This window comes from Dermacentor andersoni, chromosome 1 (genome assembly GCF_023375885.2).
Source record: "Dermacentor andersoni chromosome 1, qqDerAnde1_hic_scaffold, whole genome shotgun sequence".
Lineage (NCBI taxonomy): Eukaryota > Metazoa > Arthropoda > Arachnida > Ixodida > Ixodidae > Dermacentor > Dermacentor andersoni.
The window spans coordinates 94,468,689-94,487,806 of record NC_092814.1 but is presented as its reverse complement, the minus strand read 5'-3'; the positions used below and the strand labels follow the sequence as shown (position 1 = coordinate 94,487,806).

Here is a 19,118-nt window from a genome sequence, read left to right as displayed (position 1 = left end):
AGCCAAAGGGTGTAACTTTGCCTAAGAGTGTAAGAACAGTTTACACCCTTTGGAGTGCCCCCTCTGGCACACAACGATAATCGTCATCTGCCTTGATGCGTTTCCTTTCTTTAACGCTGCGAGCCCGGTACTTTCCAGTAACGAACGGCACGCGCGTTATCAGCATGATAGCATTGCCGACAGGAAATGCTATCATGCTGATAACGCGCGTGCCGTTCGTTACTGAAATGCTATCATGCTGATAACGCGCGTGCCGTTCGTTACTGGAAAGTACCGGGCTCGCAGCGTTAAAGAAAGGAAACGCATCAAGGCAGATGACGATTATCGTTGTGTGCCAGAGGGGGCACTCCAAAGGGTGTAAACTGTTCTTAGAGAGTGTGGCATTCACGACAGGAAAGTAGCGGGCGCGGCGTTTTTAAGAAAGGAAACGCAAGAAAGGCAGGTGACGATTATTGTTGTGTGGCAGAGATACACCCCAAAGGGTGTAACTTTGTCTAAGAGTGCACTCTAAAAATGTTTACATCCTTTGAGGTATATATCTACCATGCACACAATAAAAAAGTTTGCACCCTTTGGGGTGTATATCTGCCACACAACGATAATCGTCATTTGCCTTGATGCGTTTTCTTTCTTGAAGACGCCGCGCCCGCTACTTTCCTGTTGGGAATGCTATGTCATGCAGATAACGCGCATGACGTTCATTGCTGGGAAGTACCGGGCTCGCAGCGTTAAAGAAAGGAAACGCGGGCAAGACAGATGGTGATTATTGTTGTGGGACAAGGTAGGCCCTAAAGGGTGTAATCTTTTTTAAGAGTGTAAAGGGAAACGGACACACCAAAGTTCCAAGATCCTCCATGCAATGAACATGCTAAAGCAACGCCTGATCATAATGACTAGAATACGTAATAATCGGTTAAGCAATTAAAAACAGCAAGAAAAGTCGGCGAAAAACGCTGCGAAGCTCTTGACAGGCCGCTTCTTGCCCCCCGCAAGATGGCCGCCGCCAGCTTCACTTCTTTAACCTCCTTGAGAGGAACAGTGTCTTTCATGTATTGTAGTAAAGTACAGTCAACAACTGCACTGAACACGAAAAAAAAAAGGAATGCAAACCGCGTCTTGCACCACTCATACGCATATTTTCGCAGAATATTCAGATCCCTTCGCGTTAATGGGTGAAGTCAGTGAATCACGTTAAGAGGCTTTAAGTGTCTAAACATATTCATACAGTTCCATGATAACAGTCAGAGCGTTCGTGAAAAAATGTTGTCTACGACCAAAACCGCAATGCCCTCTGAAACTAGAGACTGCCAGCGCTGTCGCAGGCAATCTTGGAGGTGAACGGGCCACACCTGGCCGCGTGGCCATGGCCATTACCCCCCTCGTGGGTACGTGCCAAAATGTGAAGGAAGAAGAAGAGGAAGAACAAGTCTCGCGCTGGTTCAAATTGTACGTTGCTACCACGGTACCGCTGGTACGCCCACCGGCTCACAGAGCATTCGTTGAGGAGGCCGTGGTTCGGCGGGATTCAGCTGCGTGATTTCTCTACCGCCACAAGCACGCTACCTGCCTCTACGCGGGATGTACTACGCATAGGAAGCGGTAAGCGTCTACCTCATGAATACCACAGGGAATTCACACCATTGAGTCGAAGAACAGAGCCTGTACTTTGTAGTTTCTTGCGCTGATTTCCTTATCCAATCGAGTACAATCGGAATCAATCGCGATCGAAAGTTCCCCGTGTGACACAAACTAGCCGCTTCTCGTTCGGTTTCTCCCAAATAACGGGTGCCCAATACTAGCATTTGGTTTCTGCCAATCCTTACAGCTCTAGGGTGTTAGTGATTTTTGTCGCGTGGACGCACTCATGGCAGGCTGGCTACTAGAACGTTGTGTGTAAAAATGTATTTATTTTTACGATATTGTGCTTACGAAACATGGCGCGCGGAACTGTCGCTTGCTAATTAAGACATGCGCATTCTCTTTCATTCTTTCTGTATATTTCTGCGTTTTGAATCACTTAGGTCACATATGCTTCGTGATCTAGAACTTAAAGGGTCACTAAAGCGACAAAATAAATCAGTTTAGACTAATAAAGCATTGTCTGAGAACCCTGCAGGCAGTCATATCAAAATAATAGTTTGATTATTAGATGAGAAAATGAACGTCGAAGCAGTGGCGTAGCTAGGTCGTCCGGCACCCGGGGCCCATAGGTCTTCTGTCCCCCCCCCCCCCCCCCCCGGGTGTAGTCGAGGAAGGCGAGGATATCGAAAATTTCCGGGTGGATTCAGACGCATACGACACCCCCCCCTCCCCCCCCCCCCAACTGGCCCCTTGCACCCGGGGCCCACGGCCCCCCGGCTCCCCCCGTTGCTACGCCACTGCGTCGAAGTATCAGTATTTGAATTTCCTGCCGAAACTCCGACGCTTGTACGTCAGTGTGACGTCAGGGATTCCAAAGTATCTTCTCGCATTTGGGCTGCGTTGGTTGAGTAAAGGTTCCCGAAACTTGCTATTTGGTTCCTTTAGAACACAATGTAGTTAATCTGTGCCGCTATATAAGTAAGTAGGCCCAAGAAGATGTCATCAAAATCCATGACGTCACAGCGACCAGGTGCGGGAAGATCAAGGAGCCGTCGCCACCCGTCTTTCGTTCTTACGCTTTTTCTGGCTTACCAAGCGTCTTATTGTGGTAAGAGTGGCGTTTTTAGTGTCGTAGAAAGGTAATTTACTGATGCAGAAGAAATCATTTTTCTCTTAAGGGTCCCTTTAAATAGAATGTCATATTGAGTCATGGTACCATTAAAAGTTGACAGTCACTTTAGCAAACGTTAAAGAGCATGAAGGCGGAAGCCTGCGCGCTCATGAGACGTTTGTTAAACTGCTTGACATATCATTCGAATGCGTTGTTACTTCTTATTGTTTTCTCCCACCAAAGATAGTGGGTTCGAGTGCCGTAATTAACTATACCTTAATTAACAACAAGAGTCGTGGGTTTGACTCCCGCAAAAAGTGGGTTCATGTGTCTTAATTACCTATATCTGAATTAACTCTTAATTAACACCAAAGGTCGTGGGTTCGAGTTTCATCAATTTTGATGCAATTGAATTTTGGTGCCATAACACCGGATGGTCAATTTTTCGACCCATGAGCCATTTAAGGCTTTCGCCTCGGTACCACAAGAAACCAGAAAAGGACCATTTTATGGTGACCATATGGTGCACTTATCTTGAGCTGGTACAAAATGTCTCATACCACGAATATTATCAGCCGTTGCTAACATAATACATCTATAGATGACTTCGTTGTTATAGATTAGAGATATCTGACAGCACATTGGAAGAACAGATTCCATCGTTTGCAAATGTTCACAAGAAAGGAGCTCTTGCTGGACCCAGTATTGGGCTGATCAAAGAGCTTACAAACTTATATATACGTTTACTGTAGAGTATGGGGTGCGAAATAAGGGAACACTGTACAATGTGACAATGACGAGTGTAAACTTGGTGCTCATCTTTGTCTGTATATACTGGGTGCTTGCAGCGAACACTTACACAAATTTTTTTTAGAATCGCTGTGGCAGATAGCACAATTCAGCTAGTCCATGAGCTGCTCTACTCGAAAAGGCTTACGTGTACAAAAAATTGAAATGCATAATCGTCTAATTAACAAGAATTCACTAATAAGATGTTTACCAAATTACTCTATAGTACATATTGCAATTTACAAATTCTAGCCGGGGAGTTCGCAAGGCAGATACACATGGAATGAATTCTCAGGATGACACCATTTTCGAGATATTAATTTCCCAATGTTGCCGATAACTGCATTGGTGTTCCAGTTATTTTCGTACTTCAGTGCATAAAACGACGTTTTGTTAAGAAATTAGGTGGAATGACAGTTCATTTTTACCCCAAGTTAGACGGTGCATATCTCGTAAATGGTGTCAACCCCACAATTCCTTTCAAATGGATATGCCTCACAATCTCACCCGCTAGAATTTGCCTCACCAGGTCTGGCCATTTTGAGCTGACAAGCTCAGAGGATACAATGCGCGCTAGCGATCGTGTTTGCAAAGTATTACATCGCTACGCGCCGCGGAAAGGTCTGAAATTTCAATCCGAACGCCTTTTTCTCTTCACCTCGCGGCGACCGCGCTCCAAGCCGGACGGTGACGCACACGTGTTCCTGGGGTTACGTACTCGTTATACTCGTATTCACACTGTGACGTCGCTCGTGGTGACACCTGACTTGAGAATTATTCAAGGCAACATCTGTTATTTGTGTAATATGTTCCTTGAATAGACGCATTAAAGCTTAGAGAAATAATAAAACACACAAACCGAATGTATGCGTGTTTTCGTTTTACTTCGCTTCGTAGCAAGAGAGACGTATACACTTCCGTTTCGTCTGCTTGTTCCCACGTCGTGCAGTCGCGCGAGCAGACAACGAAACTATATCATTTCCTACCGTGTTCTAGCGCGAGATCATGCTCTGTGATCCGCTTGTGTCTGCCGCACTATTCCTGTAGCACTGACTTATACCGCTAGTCAGCTGTCCTCGTGCACATCGCTCAAAATCGGGCGCTGCGCGAAAGGAGTCAATCAGCTCGCGCGCGACGCGGTCAGCGGAAGATCAGCGGGTAACAAAAAAGCGAGGAGGAAAAAAAAAAGAAGGCTGGTCCCGTTACATATGCGTCACACGGTCCTCGAGAACACAGGGAAGGAATTTCGCTTGCGGAGGCTAGACGGGACGAATGGAGAGGGTGTCTCGCTTGGAAGTGGAGCTCGCCTGCTGAAATATGGGTTCGCGGCATGAAATATTTCTATCTCGGCTATTACTAAGCCGATTTGAAACATTTTTGCGTCAGAACGCTCGCTAGAGGACACGTAACAACTTCCAGCGTATAACCAAAATTTATTATGGAGCCTGGTGAGCGATCCTTTAAGGTAATTATTTAAATACTTCATTAGTTATTGTTTAATTAGGCGGTTGTGCATTTCAATTTTTTATGCAATGTCCGCCATGGTAGACTAGCTCATGGACTAGAATTATGCTAGCTGCCACAGGCAACCTATGTAAAAAAAAAAAAAAAATTGAAAGTGTTCTTTGAAAGAACTTTGTCAGCTGCATAGCTTGCCATCTTAAGGATTGCAGGTTCTAAGCGATAAACCTCCTTGGTCTATATATATATATATATATATATATATATATATATATAAAGTCGAACCTCGATATATTGACGCGAAATAAGTTTGCACGTGATGACACGGGACCCTTAAAGGGACACTAAAGGTTACCAGAAAGTCAAGTTAAAGTGATAATGCAATGCTCTAGAACGTCTAAGGCGTCAATATTATCGCGACTAGAGCTTTAGTAACCGAGAAATTGAGGTAAATGCATGACACGATTTGAGACACCCCAGCGACATTCCGGTACTAGCCCGATGACGAAAGCACTCCTCATAATTTATGTCGCTACTACTCAAAAACTCGTATTAAAAAGATCATTTCATTAGATTATAAGACGGAAGAAAATGCTACTTGCCTACTTCTATTCGATTCTAAGAAAAAATAACATTTTCACGTTGCCCTTGAGTAGTACGGGTGATCGAAAGGTTTCGTTTTCGCTCGACTCTGCGCGCGCTTTGGAGTTTCAGTTGTTTCTTTATCGCGTCGTGCTGCGGTGGTCCTGCTGGCTCGCGAAACTTGCATTTGGAACAAGCAGCGAGAATTCCACGTCCATGTGGTGTCGTGGGATGCGCGAACGGTCCGCGGAACTTGGCCAAGGGCAGTTGCAGCGGCGAATCCAACGTTACTTATCACTGTGTGCCAACGAGTGAACCTCTCCATTCGAAATAGTTAAGTGCCGTACCTCTGCCACAGCGCGCTGGCAAAGAGCCGAAGAATCACATAGTGTGCTCGCTGCACTTTCGTCCAGAGGATTACGAGTTCAACGCCGACTTAGTGAAGTCGCGTGGAGTGCCTTTCAAAGCAGGCCGCCGGCGTAGTAGTACGCAACGACGCCGGCAGCGCGAGCCCTCAGCAGCAGGTCACGTTCATCAGTGCTTAAATCGCGAGCCAACGACCCCAGCATCGCGAGCCAATGTGTCGTTGTCAGGGTCGTCCATTGCAACGAGCGTCGAAGTTGGCGTCATAAAATAAAGAACCAGCTTATCGTCGTGCACTTTCCCTTCCGCTAGCCACCATAGTTCCGCTTTCTTGCTGGTGTCGGCTCTGTCTTGGCTCTGTTTCTGGCCGCGCGTTATCATTTTGCGCAGAAAAGCGGTAGCGCCGTCTGCGGGAGCCGTTTTACTCACCGACGGAGCAACGTCACTATGTGACCATGACGTAAATATTCCTCGATCGGGGGGCGGGTGATTTGAACTGCGCTAGAGGTACGCGGACGCTTCAGAACGCATTTTCTCTTAAAATAAGTCTCTTCTTCGCACGAAACAAGCGTTTCGAGGTTTCTGGGATGGTATTTCAACAGTCCACGTTGACTTAATATTAACCTTTTGGTTAATATTAACCTTCGTGGTTGCGCGCGCGCTCTCCGAGGACCAGCCATCGCAAAAGGCAGACGTTTTTTTTGCCGATCTGTCGGTGGTAAACGGTTTTAGTTGTAATAGCTGGGTGACAAAATAAGATCGCGTAAACATTTCCGCAAATCGATCAATCAACCAAGGGCGCGATAGGGGATCGTTGTTCGGAGCGAGCGTTCGGTTGCGCCGCGTGCACTTCGTCTAGGCCGCGCTGACTTCGTCAGCCTCGCGAAGGCGGCGTGGCCAACGGTACTAGTTTGGGCGTGGCCTAAGCCAATCACGGCAGGCGCCACTCAACGCGCGCTCCGAGAGAGAGAGAGAGAGTAAAACATCTTTATTAATAATATTTGAATGGCGAGAGCAGTGTGGGAGGAACCCTCAGTCCAGGGTCCCTAAGATGATTCCGGCGATGTTTCGAGCCCGCTGTATCACAGCTCAGAGGACCTCGGGAGGTCCGTCGCGGAGGGCATCGTCCCACAGCTCTTTGTTGCGTAGGGGGTAAAGGAGAGTTGGCAAGGGAGGAAAGAGGTTTGCAGTGCACTCAATCGTGACATGGAAGATTGTGGGCGAGCTGCCACAGCCAGGGCAACGATCTGCTTAGCAGTGTGGGTAGAATTTATTGAGAGAGACAAGATTTGGCAAAGTTGCGGTTTGTAACTGGCGTAATGCTACTGCTTCCTCCCGCGAGAAGGACGGCGGTGGTGCGGCGTGGGTGCGACGAATGCGTGCATAATGACGGAGTATGTCTTTGTAACGGAGCAAGGGATCCCCCTACTCTGAACTAGTCGCCTCACCACGCCGAGTCGCCCGGAGGGAAATTTCTCGGGCAACCGCATGTGCGCGTTCGTTACCCGGCATCGAGGTATGACCAGGGGTCCAGATTAAGTAGATGCGGGGAAGTGTGGTTGGTGTATTTTGCGGGATCTGTTTGAGAATTTGGTGCGCCGCTCTCGGGATGCCGTGTCCTGATAGGAACGCCCGACATGCCTGTTGCGAGTCCGTCAATATATACACTTCCTCAGGAACACGGATGGCGTATCGAATTGCAAGAGCAACGCCGATAATTTCTCCGTAAGCGGCATTTGTTCCGCGCATTGCAGCAGAGTCTCTCAGGGATTCGGTGCCATCCAAAACTACCGAGGTATCTTGAGTGCGTGATGTGTCCTCTTGAGTGCGTGATGTGTCCGTGTATAAAGTATGTGTTTTCGGGATGTTTGCAAGCATGCGGCCAATGTATCGTACACGGGCTTTGCGCCGCCCTTTGTCATTCTCGGGGTGCATATTAAGTGGCAATGGATGAATACTTAGTGCTTGGCGTATCGCTGACGACAAGATCGTTGGACGGGTTTCAGACTCAAGGGGTGGGACAGAGTATACAACAATCGCCGATCGCGCCCCAATTGTGGCGCACTAAATAATCTCTTGAAGCTTCACACAAAGCATTTATTTATTCGGCTGAAAGTACTGCAGCAGTGCAGCCTGCTTCTTATTGGCAGCCGCGTGCTTTAAAACGGAGTCGTCAACATAGTCTGAATGATCCACAAGTAATAGGCCGGTGCTTTCTATTGCGCCACAGTTGGGGCTCAGAAGGGCCAGAGCACTACAGCCTCAGTTAAGTCGGGAGCGGGGCAACATCAACGCTTGCGGGATCAACCTGCGCAGCGTCTTCGTTTGGCCGCTACTTCCGCCGCTATCTCCACGTCCGTCAATGGAAGCACTTTGAAACAAACACTGTCAATAACAAAATATGAAGTGGTGTCTGCCAAGGCGTTTATGAGAGCCCACTGAGAGCTCGCTGTCGCGGGCCTTTGTGGATGCAAACCGCCATTGCTCCCGAAGCGCGCCAAGCGCAGTGCGCGACCCCGAGAAGTCGGGTCGCCAAAGTATACACCGTAGCCAAATGCAATGCGTCGTTGACGTTGTCCATCTAGCCAAACAGCCGCGTGCGTACGCCGCTACGTTCAAGTGGCGCCCTGGGCGCGATCGATGTGCTCAGCTCGATGTGTGCGCAGCAGTCGGGACGCCCATCGCACCACCGCTATCTTCGAAGGTGTTGCGAGAAACCTAGCCGCATGTCAAGAGGGCACACGTGGTCTGGGGTCGCGGAGTTCGATATATCCATTTTACGTCCTATCCCGTTCGAAATAAAAAAACTTAAAAAGCATGCGATTTTCCAGGTCATATAGAAAGTGTTCGATATAAGTAATAATTCGATATATCCGAAGTTTGACTGCATGTGTCATTTTCAGGGGCTTTGGTCTTTGAGAAAGCACAGATGTCACACTAACTGCACAGAAAGTTTGTGCCACAAAACATATTTGAAGTGAGACTGCCAGTGAATGTTCTTTTTGCTTTCAAGCCATAATTTAGTTATCCTTCAACCTAAGTGCACGATGAGTAAATGGGAAATCAGACTGATAGCATCCCAGCTAACTTTAGACTCCTGTACTGTTTGGAAAAACTGATGCAACATGAGATTATGAGATGTATGGTGTTCGGTCAGTCCTCTTTTGCCACCAGAAGAATGTTTAGTACACAATTCAGCACGCTATGTCCTGTGTAATTCTTTTTCTGCCCTTTACTCACGGGCGAAGTACTAAAACTGCCGCCTGATTTACACGTCCATGCGTTTCGACACCAGCAGTCCCAAAAGTTGTTGAAAGGAAATAACTCTACTCATTGCCTGACTCTGGAGCCACCTGGTCATTTTGCAGCGGCGATCATCTTGCGGGACACGCAGTTCATGATAAACAAAAGTCAACGCCAAAAGCTTGCTACATCCAAGCAGTTATCGAGTCAGACAATTAGCGGAGTTAGTTCCATCAAATCACTTTTGGGACCACTGGTGTCGAGGCACGTATAATGATGCAGTATTTCACATCCTATGTATGAAGGTAAAGGTCAAAGAAAGTTATTGTGTAGGACATACTGCGTGCTCGAAACGACTTAATACGATATTTCATAATGAAATAACTGATTTTTCATTAGAAGTAATGGCTTTAATTTTCATTAATCTTCTCTATTTAGCCGGGTAACTGGTGCTACACAAAATTATCCCGATAGCAGAAGAGAACCTGTGACTGAACATTGCTAGGCAAATAAGCATAAATTGCCAGTTTCTTTTTAACGACTTGGCTAATGTTAGCTGTGACACCCCGTATAAACTAATGTCGCACGCATCTCTTGTAAAGAGATGTTAGAACAGAGCAACTCTGACTTATCACCCTCATTCACTGGGAAGACTTGTCAGCAGTTTTCTGCATTTAAACATGAATTGACAATGCGGTCAAATAATCGCAGCTTTTCTCTGTACATTTTGCGTGTGCGTGTGCACACGTATGTGTTCCTTAGAAAGCTCAAATTTTCTCAAAACATGAAGGGCACTGTTTATGATCAAATAAGATATCAATTTTGAGTACCTTTTCTTACACAAGACCCCTATTTGTCTTGACCATACATTGTTACACTTCTACTTTTCATGATGACCATTCGCATGTTGCTTATTCACAAGCTGCCAAATCGTTGAAGCTTCCACTTTTAACTAGCATTACATGTATAACACTATCTAAATCAGTTTTGCTCACCCGTTCTGCCCCAGCATTTCTATACTATTTCCTTGAAATACCAACCTGGGTTAGCACAGCACGGCGAAGTCTCACCGAATTTCGTTTAGCCAAGGAGTTGCAAGGAGTCTAATGAAATATTATGACACCTAATTATAAAAGAAACATATAGGTTTTGCCACCTTTGTATGCAGCATACTCAATACTAATCAAGTAGGAAAATGTTTGCTGCATGACTGTCATATTATATCTGACAATAACAATTCGAGTCGCATGTCGCCACCAGTTTGCTGCACAAGCAATATCACTTGGGCTGCAGCCAACGTTTGCATGTATGCACAGACTAGTTTCTTGGACACTAGTTTCTTGGACCCCGCTGTACTTAGCTTCCTTGGGTCACTGCGTTACCCAAGTTGGACCCGTGCTCTGTTTCCCATCTGGGTTCAATGCATTACAACTTTGTTCATAGCAAATTAAATAGATCTGCAGCATGTTTTGTTCAGTAGTGTTAACACACCGTAGTGAGTGCATTGCCTTTCAACGAATATATTTCCACTGGAATGTTGAAAAATTAGTTTGCAACAACTTCAACGGAACCCATCTCGCAAGGAATTTCAATGTTAATGCGATTACCAATAAAGCACTGTAACGACACATAGTATTGCCACCACAAAACCACAAAGTGGCAATATGGCTGCCACCCATAATACCAAATGATACCACGTCACAGTGTAGCTTTCTGTAACCACTGCACTTCAGTTGAAACTCCGTAGCATCCCTAGTATCCTGGCTGCAACTTGCTCCACTAGCTCCACTTTGACGAAGACATTTTATGTCCAATGGACCGACTGGTTGCAATGAAGTAATTCTGAATGTACTTTTGTTTTTTTTACTGTATTAAACTGCGTACTAACCTGAATCGTTAGTGTAAGGCAATTTTGATCTCAATATACTTCCACAGTGTGCTTGTTTTGTCCATTTATGTGCATACACCTATTGTAAACAATGTGTGTTCTACATCTTTGACATTATTTATATGCAATAAAGAAAAGAAAAGTGTGATTGTGAAAGTGGCATTGGGCTGCTGTGCTGGGATACTGAGATATGATCCCACCATCAGGCACGCAATTAATTTTCTTTTAAGTGTAAGCTATTCAGCAAGACAGCAGCAGAGACCAGCAGCCACGGTCAGTAAAGTTCGGGAGGGTTCCAAAGGAACATTAAAAAAAATTCTCGACATTGATGCCTCTAAAAATTCAAATTTATCACAGCCATTACAACCCAAGTACTGCACCTGCTACTTGTAACCCACCCCAGTAGCTTAGTGACGAGGTGTTCTGCTGCTGAGCATGAAGCACGGGTTTGATCCCAGCCACGGTGGCCACGATTTGATGGGGCGAAATGCAACAACAGCTGTGTGCTTAGATTTAAATGCGTGTTAAAGAACCCCGGGTGGTCAAAACTAATTCAGAAAAGCCCCCCCTCCCCCCCTCCCCGCCCCCTACTACGGTGTGCCTCACAATCACATTGTGGTTTGTGCACATAATTTATCAGAATTTTTTATTTATTTTTAGCCTGCTGCTCGTGATCCAGACGCTTTCATTGGTTGCCACGGTAGATTTAGAAGATGCCTCGACCTAAGGCAGGCCGCGCACGTAAGGCAGGTGCACCTAAGGCAGGCGCACGTTCGCGCCCCTCGTCACCCCTTCCTGGAGCTGACACAGACACCGACCAACTCAGGTGAGTAAGACTGACTGACTGACATTTTCACCTTTGTCTAATTGTCCTGCTTCTGCTTCTGCTTCTTGTTGTGCTTCTACTTGTTCTGTTTCTGCTTCTGTCTAATTGTTCTGCTTTTATTGCCATGTGTCATCGTTTCACTTTTATTCGTTGACTGCTTTTGTTCAATAATATTTCGATGCAAGGTGTGCTTGATTGCTATATATGAAATTTATTTATTAATTTATTTATATTACCCTCAGGGTTCGTAATGTCTCGAGTATCATAGTGAATTTAGTGGCGAGACTGGCATTCCTAATCAGACGGCATGCGTGATGCAAGCAGTGTTGTAGAACTCGAATCTATGTGAGCGCCAATGATTCTTCTGAAATGGGGCATGCATAAGTAAATGACAGACTTAAGCAGTTGATTTAGCTTCAACAACTGTACTCAGTGCTGCCATCATTTCAGTGTTGCTTTCCATCGCGGGCACAATTTCATCCAATGAACAGTTTGAATTCTCACGCATATTTTCTGGCGAAATTTCTGCGTCTTCACCGTCACTGCATTGTGAAATTAATATTTTACACTGCAAACTAATGGACAATGAATACACAATAGATAAAATAGATGAAAATAAAACGTTTGATGGATTGACTGGCAATCAAACTCATTGCCAACCCGCTTTGCTTCGCCACTATGGTGGCTCACTAGCTATGGTGCTAAGACGCCAATCGAGAGCCGGCATAGATTCGTTTCTTGGCCATTGCATTCCAATCGTGGTAGAGCAAAAATATTTAGTAACTTTCTTTGGGTGCATGTTAAAGAGGCACCAATAGAAAGGTAAGTTGAGCCTTATTGGTAAATTACACTTCTACAATACTCTAAAAAAGGCCACATTTATACTGAGGCGGCTTGGTAAATCGGGGAAAAATGCAAAAACTAAGGAAGGATGGCAACACCACCTCGAAGTTTCCTGCACCAGCTTGCCATGACCTCTTGGATTTGACGTCAGCTGGGGCCATGTTATAGTAAATTTTTGCACCATTAAGGATCGACTACATTGTACAATCAAACCTCATTATAACAAAGTCGTAGTAAGTATACCTTTGTTTTATGTCATCTTCCTCATTACCGTATGCGCACTTCTTCTTGGGCTAGCTGGTAAAGCATAGCTAATAGAAGAGGGGTGCAAATTAACACACACGCAGAGCAAGAGGCAGGACAAATGCCTGTCCACTTCAGTGCATGTGTTAATTTGCACCCATCTTCTAATAATACGTAAGCAATTCTTGTTACATTCTAGTATTGGCAATAAATAACTTATATTTAATTCATTATATCCGTGTTTGTTATATCAAGACTAGACAATTACTCAAACAGACCCAAAGAGAAAATGCGAGAAAATACTTTGAAACCCGTAACGTCACAGTGAGGCAGTGGCACTGGAGCTGCGGCGAATTAAAGAAATTGAAGCTTGACCTTCATTATTTCTTCTAATAAGTAACCTATTACTCAAAATGAACGAAGATGTCACTTTGAATGAATACCAGCTCATTCAGTGTTAATTTTTGGCATCCCTTTAAAGAACCTGCTGCGGTGTCTGAGTGACTATGGCGTTGCACTGCTAAGCACGAGGTCGTGGGATCAAATCCCAGCCGCCACGGCCGCATTTCAATGGGCGTGAAATACGAAAACGCATGTGAATGTTGCTTCTCTTTCCGTATTTCTGTCGTTATATTACAGTTAGAAGGTTACTATATTCCCACTCTTTGCTTGGCAATTTGCCAAGTTCTTCCTCAACTCTTGTGACTATATTTGTTATTTGTTCAACATTTAAATCTGGACTGACCATTTTTTGCTCGTTGCTCTCTTTCCTAACAACATATCCCACGTTAAAAATGATGTGTTTATGGTCCTGTGCACTTTGACCCCTCCAGGTGGTCAAAATTGATCCGGAGTTCCCAACTATAACGAGCCTCATAATCAAATCGTGGTATTGGCATGTAACAACACAGAATTCAGTTCCGTATCCCTTTAAAGAATGCCAGGTGGTGGAAATTTATGCAGAGCCCCAGCTGATCACGGCACTTGTCACATACATTCAATTGTTTTTACAGTGTATCGCTCTTAAGTTAATTTTAACTTTATTCGCATTCTGCTTAGGAAGAAAATGAGCGTTTTACCCATTATGCGAAGCAGTAATGCATGGCTGGCAAAATATAATCTGCAGCAAGCTTTAGACTACTTTGTGCACTGTTTCTTGGCATGAACATGAACAAATGTGAGCGAGCAATTTCCTTTTGAGAAGTAGACGGGCGAGATTATTCGTTTGTGGAAGTTGTGCCACGTGGTAGTGATATGGAAAAACTTGGCTTCTGCTCCTTATGTTGCCTACCTGCACTTAGCTACTGGTGCCTACTAAAGCGAGCTCTTTAGCTTCTTGCTGCTGGATTTGTTTGGCAGATTTGTGTCAGAATAATGTCGATCAGCTTTGGTAAAAAAGGATAGTGAAGGTGCACATTGGAGTAACTTACATTGTTCATGATCATTGCCCTTTCGGAAGTGTTTCAGCATGCACTTTAAAATAAAGAAAGGTTATTTTACTTAAAAAAAAAACTAATGATGACCTTTAGGTTGCAGTTGAAGGCCATACCTTTATTCCTGTTCGAAGTATCTGTATAAGATAATATTGCAGCACATCTCGGGAGTGGGCTAAGCTAAGCTGGTTTGTATGTCATAAGGACCAGAGCAAACGCAGGTTTAAGATGGGACGGTTAGAGCCTGAGGGTGATAGCGCCTGGTCTGTCGTGCACTCACTATCCCGTGTTAAAGCGCTGTTTGTTCTCATCCTAACCACTACACCTGTTTTGTTATACATAATGATTTGCCTGCATATGCAACCATCTCGGTATTAATTCATTGAAAGTTGCACAATCCTTTCCGTGAAGGACCTTTCTTATCAATTTATTTCCTTCTTTCATGTTACCTAGCATGTGGTTGTTTTTAGTGCTCTGATTTTCTTGCTTTTTTGATGCTTCTGTCCTTGCCGGCATGGAGCATGGAAATGTATTTGCATTTAACGACATATTCATACCTTCTTATGTATTTTGTTTCTATATTATATCCAATGGGTCCAGAGATAATTAAAATCATTGCATATAGATAAAAATCTCATGTAGTTTGCCGCAAAGATGACTTAAAATATAGCTCCTTCCCTCCCTGCGCCAACTACTTTATGAGGCTTTACATACAAATGTAGACATAAGAAATAAATGTAATTAGCAGCTGTCGCTGAGAAAAAAACTGTGTCATAGCAATCCTCCTGCCCCATTTCCTCACTGTTGTTGAGTGCAGGTATCTGGTGTCAATGGTCAAAGAGCTGGAGTGCGTGTTGGAGTCAACATTTGCAACAACTCAGGCCTATGCACATCGGATCTGCCGCAACGTAGACATGTGGTTCGACAACATCATCCGCACGGTGCCCAAGGTAAATGCTGGGTTGCTAGTGCTCACCGCACTGTTTTCTCTTTTGTGTGCTTGCCCCTATCCTACCACCCCCCGGCCTAAAAAAACAAAAGAGCCTTTTTCACTATGCAAAGCAAGCATTTACTGGATCCTAGTGCACCCATTAGTACATGTTGAAGGCATTTGTCTTTCCGTCAAAGATAACAAAGGCATCACCTCCTTATGCCACAAGGACAATAGTTCTGACTGAAATTTCAAACGAAAGCCTTTGCGGTCATGCCCTTCAAAAGCCCTGCTTGCTGCTGGAAAATCAAGGACGCTTGCATAAGCACATCTACGTCATATGGACCGCATGCAACGTCGCGGATTATGGCACGCGATTCCGGTAAATTGTTCAATAAAGAACGACAAAACTTCGACCTGTATGGTGTGTCATTCATAAAAATAAGAAGAGAAGAAAAGAGGAGGTGGAGCTTCTGATCTAAATATGGCACACACCCTCAGCCCCAATAAAGGGGAGAGCAAAGAAGGACTGTCTTTTGCGGATGCTAGCTTAGGCAAAAGGAGGGAGTGTGTTTGCTGTCTGTGGAGCTCACCTTATGACAGCATGACGAAGCGACATTTCAATTTGTCCTATCTCCTCTAGTCATGAACTAATTTAAAAAAAAATTCTAGCACTCTAACACTTCCGAGATGTTGCTGCACATTTCCATTGCATATAACCAAAATTCTCGGTGGTGTTTCGTAAGGGGCCCTTCAAAAGTGCGCAGTATCACGGCACACTTATGCCATGGAATAAAAATTCTGTGATGTGTTTTCTTCTGAGTTTAAGGTTTCCAATTTGCCACGTTCCCACAGTGCACGTAATTCATCTTACTCGCAACTACAGTGGAATCGTGACTATTCACTCGTATAATGCGAATTTTAGCTAGATAACCGAAATTTTTTAGCTGCAATGTTTTACATATATTTTACAATCGCTCAATTTAAACAAGCCTTTTCACTTACATTGAAGTCTTCAGCTTAAATTCTCAGGAAAGGGCAACTTCGACTAAGACATTTCACGAGAGCACATTCATGGTGGGCATGTTTCATAGCAGAAACATGCTCACATTTGATATCACAGCCACTGCTTATTCACTGGTGCCAACAATCCTGTAGTGCCTTTGCAGCATTGACATGCCTTCCAATGCTCCAAAATTTTCCTTAACTGCTTAAGACTAGCTGCTAGCTGAAGAATTTGGGATCGCTCTACGATCTTACAAATGTTGCATCAAGTATAGCGGAAAAAACCTTTAAACTTGTTGAAAGATGGCGCAAGGCACGGTGATAAAGACTGCACGCAGAAAATAAATTGTGACAGTACCTGCACCATCCTCTTGCGGCAGCATAAGAAGCATTATGCAAGTAGAGTATTTGCTTTGAACAAGTTTATGAAGACAAGCTACTGAAGTAGGCCAAATTGGCATGAGCAATGTCACAGAAATAGTTACCACGATCGAGAAACTATGCCTTTCCTTTTTATGCTATTCAAGTCTGCTACTAATTGAATTCTGTGTCTAAAAAGATAAATCATGGTAAATCAAATGTGTATGCATTTCAGCAAATATGTGTGCTGAGGAGAAGCTTTTTAAACATGTGTGCAATACCTCCTTTGCTTTGTCATATCCGCAAGATTTATACTAATTTGAATGTGTGCGTGTGTGTGCATGTGTGTGTGCGTGTTCCTGCACGCATGTATGCATGCGTTGTACTGAGTATTCTGTTAAACATTCGCTAATTCTAATATTTGATCATTTAGACGAGTATCACTGGTCTCTAGATGTTCAAATTTCCCTCAGTCAACTGTACTACTGCTGCGGTGACATGTACACAATATGGATAATTGGTGCGCCGTCAATTTGGTGGGCAGTCATTAGCACCTGGTTTCTGTCATAAAGTTTGGCAATTCTTGATTGTGTAACAAATTTCTTGCATTTTAAATATCCCCAGTATTATTTTCTTTTGTTACTTCTGTCTGATAAATGTATATTTGCTAACAGGTGCTCAGAAAATAAAAAAAGACATGAGCAGAAGTGTTTCATCTTGTACTTCATTCGCTCTTGCAAGTACTTCAGAATAATGGAGCATGAAATAATTCTAACTAAAACTTCTTGGTGTGTTCATACATTTACAGGCAAAAACATGCATCACTCGTGAGTTGTGATTGAAGCAGCAATCCATTTTTCGGTGTGCGAAGTAGATATGCCAAAAGCTCTCTGGTCAATGTTAGCACTGAATGCCAACACGGGCAGGATTTATTGAAGGGACAGCAGGTTTGAAAGATTGGCGTTGGTTTGTTTCCTGTACCAATTCTTAGATTTTCCCGACTGCCTTTTTATAGCACTATTGCAAACTTGCTTCTATTCATGCCAAATTTACAGAATGCAAGAAAAACAAGAAGACAGACAATTAATAGGACAACAGGATGAACAAGGATGTGTAAAGGACAGGGCGATTGTCCTGTTGTCTATATTCTGTCCGTGTATGTTTTCCTTCTCTGTATATTTATCACGTCTTTCTACACTTCTGTCGACACTCTAATTAGTGTACCTTTGAAACATCAGCCATGGTTAGAGCTGCTTCAATATCATATTGTACAGTGGTCACTAAAATAAAATTTGACATTCTGGAAGGTTTTTGCTTATATTTGATTCATGAAATACAAGCAGGTGCACGTTTTTGGCATTTGTCGGTTTACATCGAGGTATCTGAACACTAAATGAATAAAACTTTTTTCTTCTTCAGGAGGTGCTCGACCGTCCTTACAAGGAGGTCTGGGAGAACATACGTAAGTGTACAATCGTCAATAAGCGGTGTTTTATTTTTCTGATCATTGTTCATAAATTTCCCCTTGCGTAGCATGTTCAGTGCAGCAGGCAGAAAAGCCCCAAACCGCCGAGTTTTGCACTGGTCCCACTTGATGATTTCGCTCACTTTTCCTTAAAGGATATGATTATTGACCTCGATGGTCATCACTGCCGAAACCGGCGCTACTATCGCTGTGACATAGAAAGTGGTATCATGCGACATACGCTTGCACCTATGCTGCAGCCAACGAAGCTCATTTGCTGGAAAACTGAAGCCTTCATTGTAAGATTGCAGATATTGTGTTTCATTCCCAAGGCAGAAATTCATTTTGCCCACTCTTACAGCACAGTTCTCAACTGGGTGCTGCAGTCAGATGTATTCGACCAAGCCCGATGTGAGCTTTTAAGCGTACTCCAAAATGAAGTGGCAGCAAGATACTTGGCTGATAAGGTCACTGAAAACGAGATATTATGGTAATCGTGAGAGTCGAGAAAGCAATGCACTGAGGGCTGGTAGCGTGCTCGCTTGACATAACATCTGTCAAAATACCCTGCGCAGAGATGCATGTGACTTGACTGTGAACATATAGTGGAATCACAGATTGAGGAGCAAACGGTTGAAGATACGCATATTATAATAGACCAGTGATAAATCATTGTCCCACAGTAATTCTGGCCAAAGTGGCAAGCTGCACTCCCCATGACAAATGATCTGAACTGTAGTGTTATTGCGTCATAAGTGCGTATAGCTACTTTTATGAAAGATCATTCGAACTGAATAACCAATGTGGCAGCATCATGTTTCTCTCTTCCTAAAAGCCTTTGCTACTCTACACATAAGACTGGGGTGTAAGTGCTAGGCTGTCTTGCAGCTAAGACGCCACACATATAACACTTAAAGGGACACTAAAGTGAAAAATTATTTCTTCTGCATCAGTAAATTCCCGTTCTACAACACCAAAAAACACCACTCTTACA

At 44.1% G+C, this 19,118-nt stretch overlaps 1 protein-coding gene across 1 annotated transcript; it reads left to right on the top strand.

Annotated features, from left to right (window-relative positions):
- Positions 1-11,704: 11,704 nt before the first annotated feature.
- Positions 11,705-18,254, top strand: LOC129387988 (uncharacterized). Its single transcript, XM_072287684.1, has 4 exons — positions 11,705-11,844; positions 15,181-15,313; positions 18,079-18,121; positions 18,193-18,254. The coding sequence occupies exons 1-4, from the start codon at positions 11,732-11,734 to the stop codon at positions 18,252-18,254; spliced, it is 351 nt and encodes a 116-aa protein (XP_072143785.1). The 5' UTR covers positions 11,705-11,731.
- Positions 18,255-19,118: the final 864 nt, after the last annotated feature.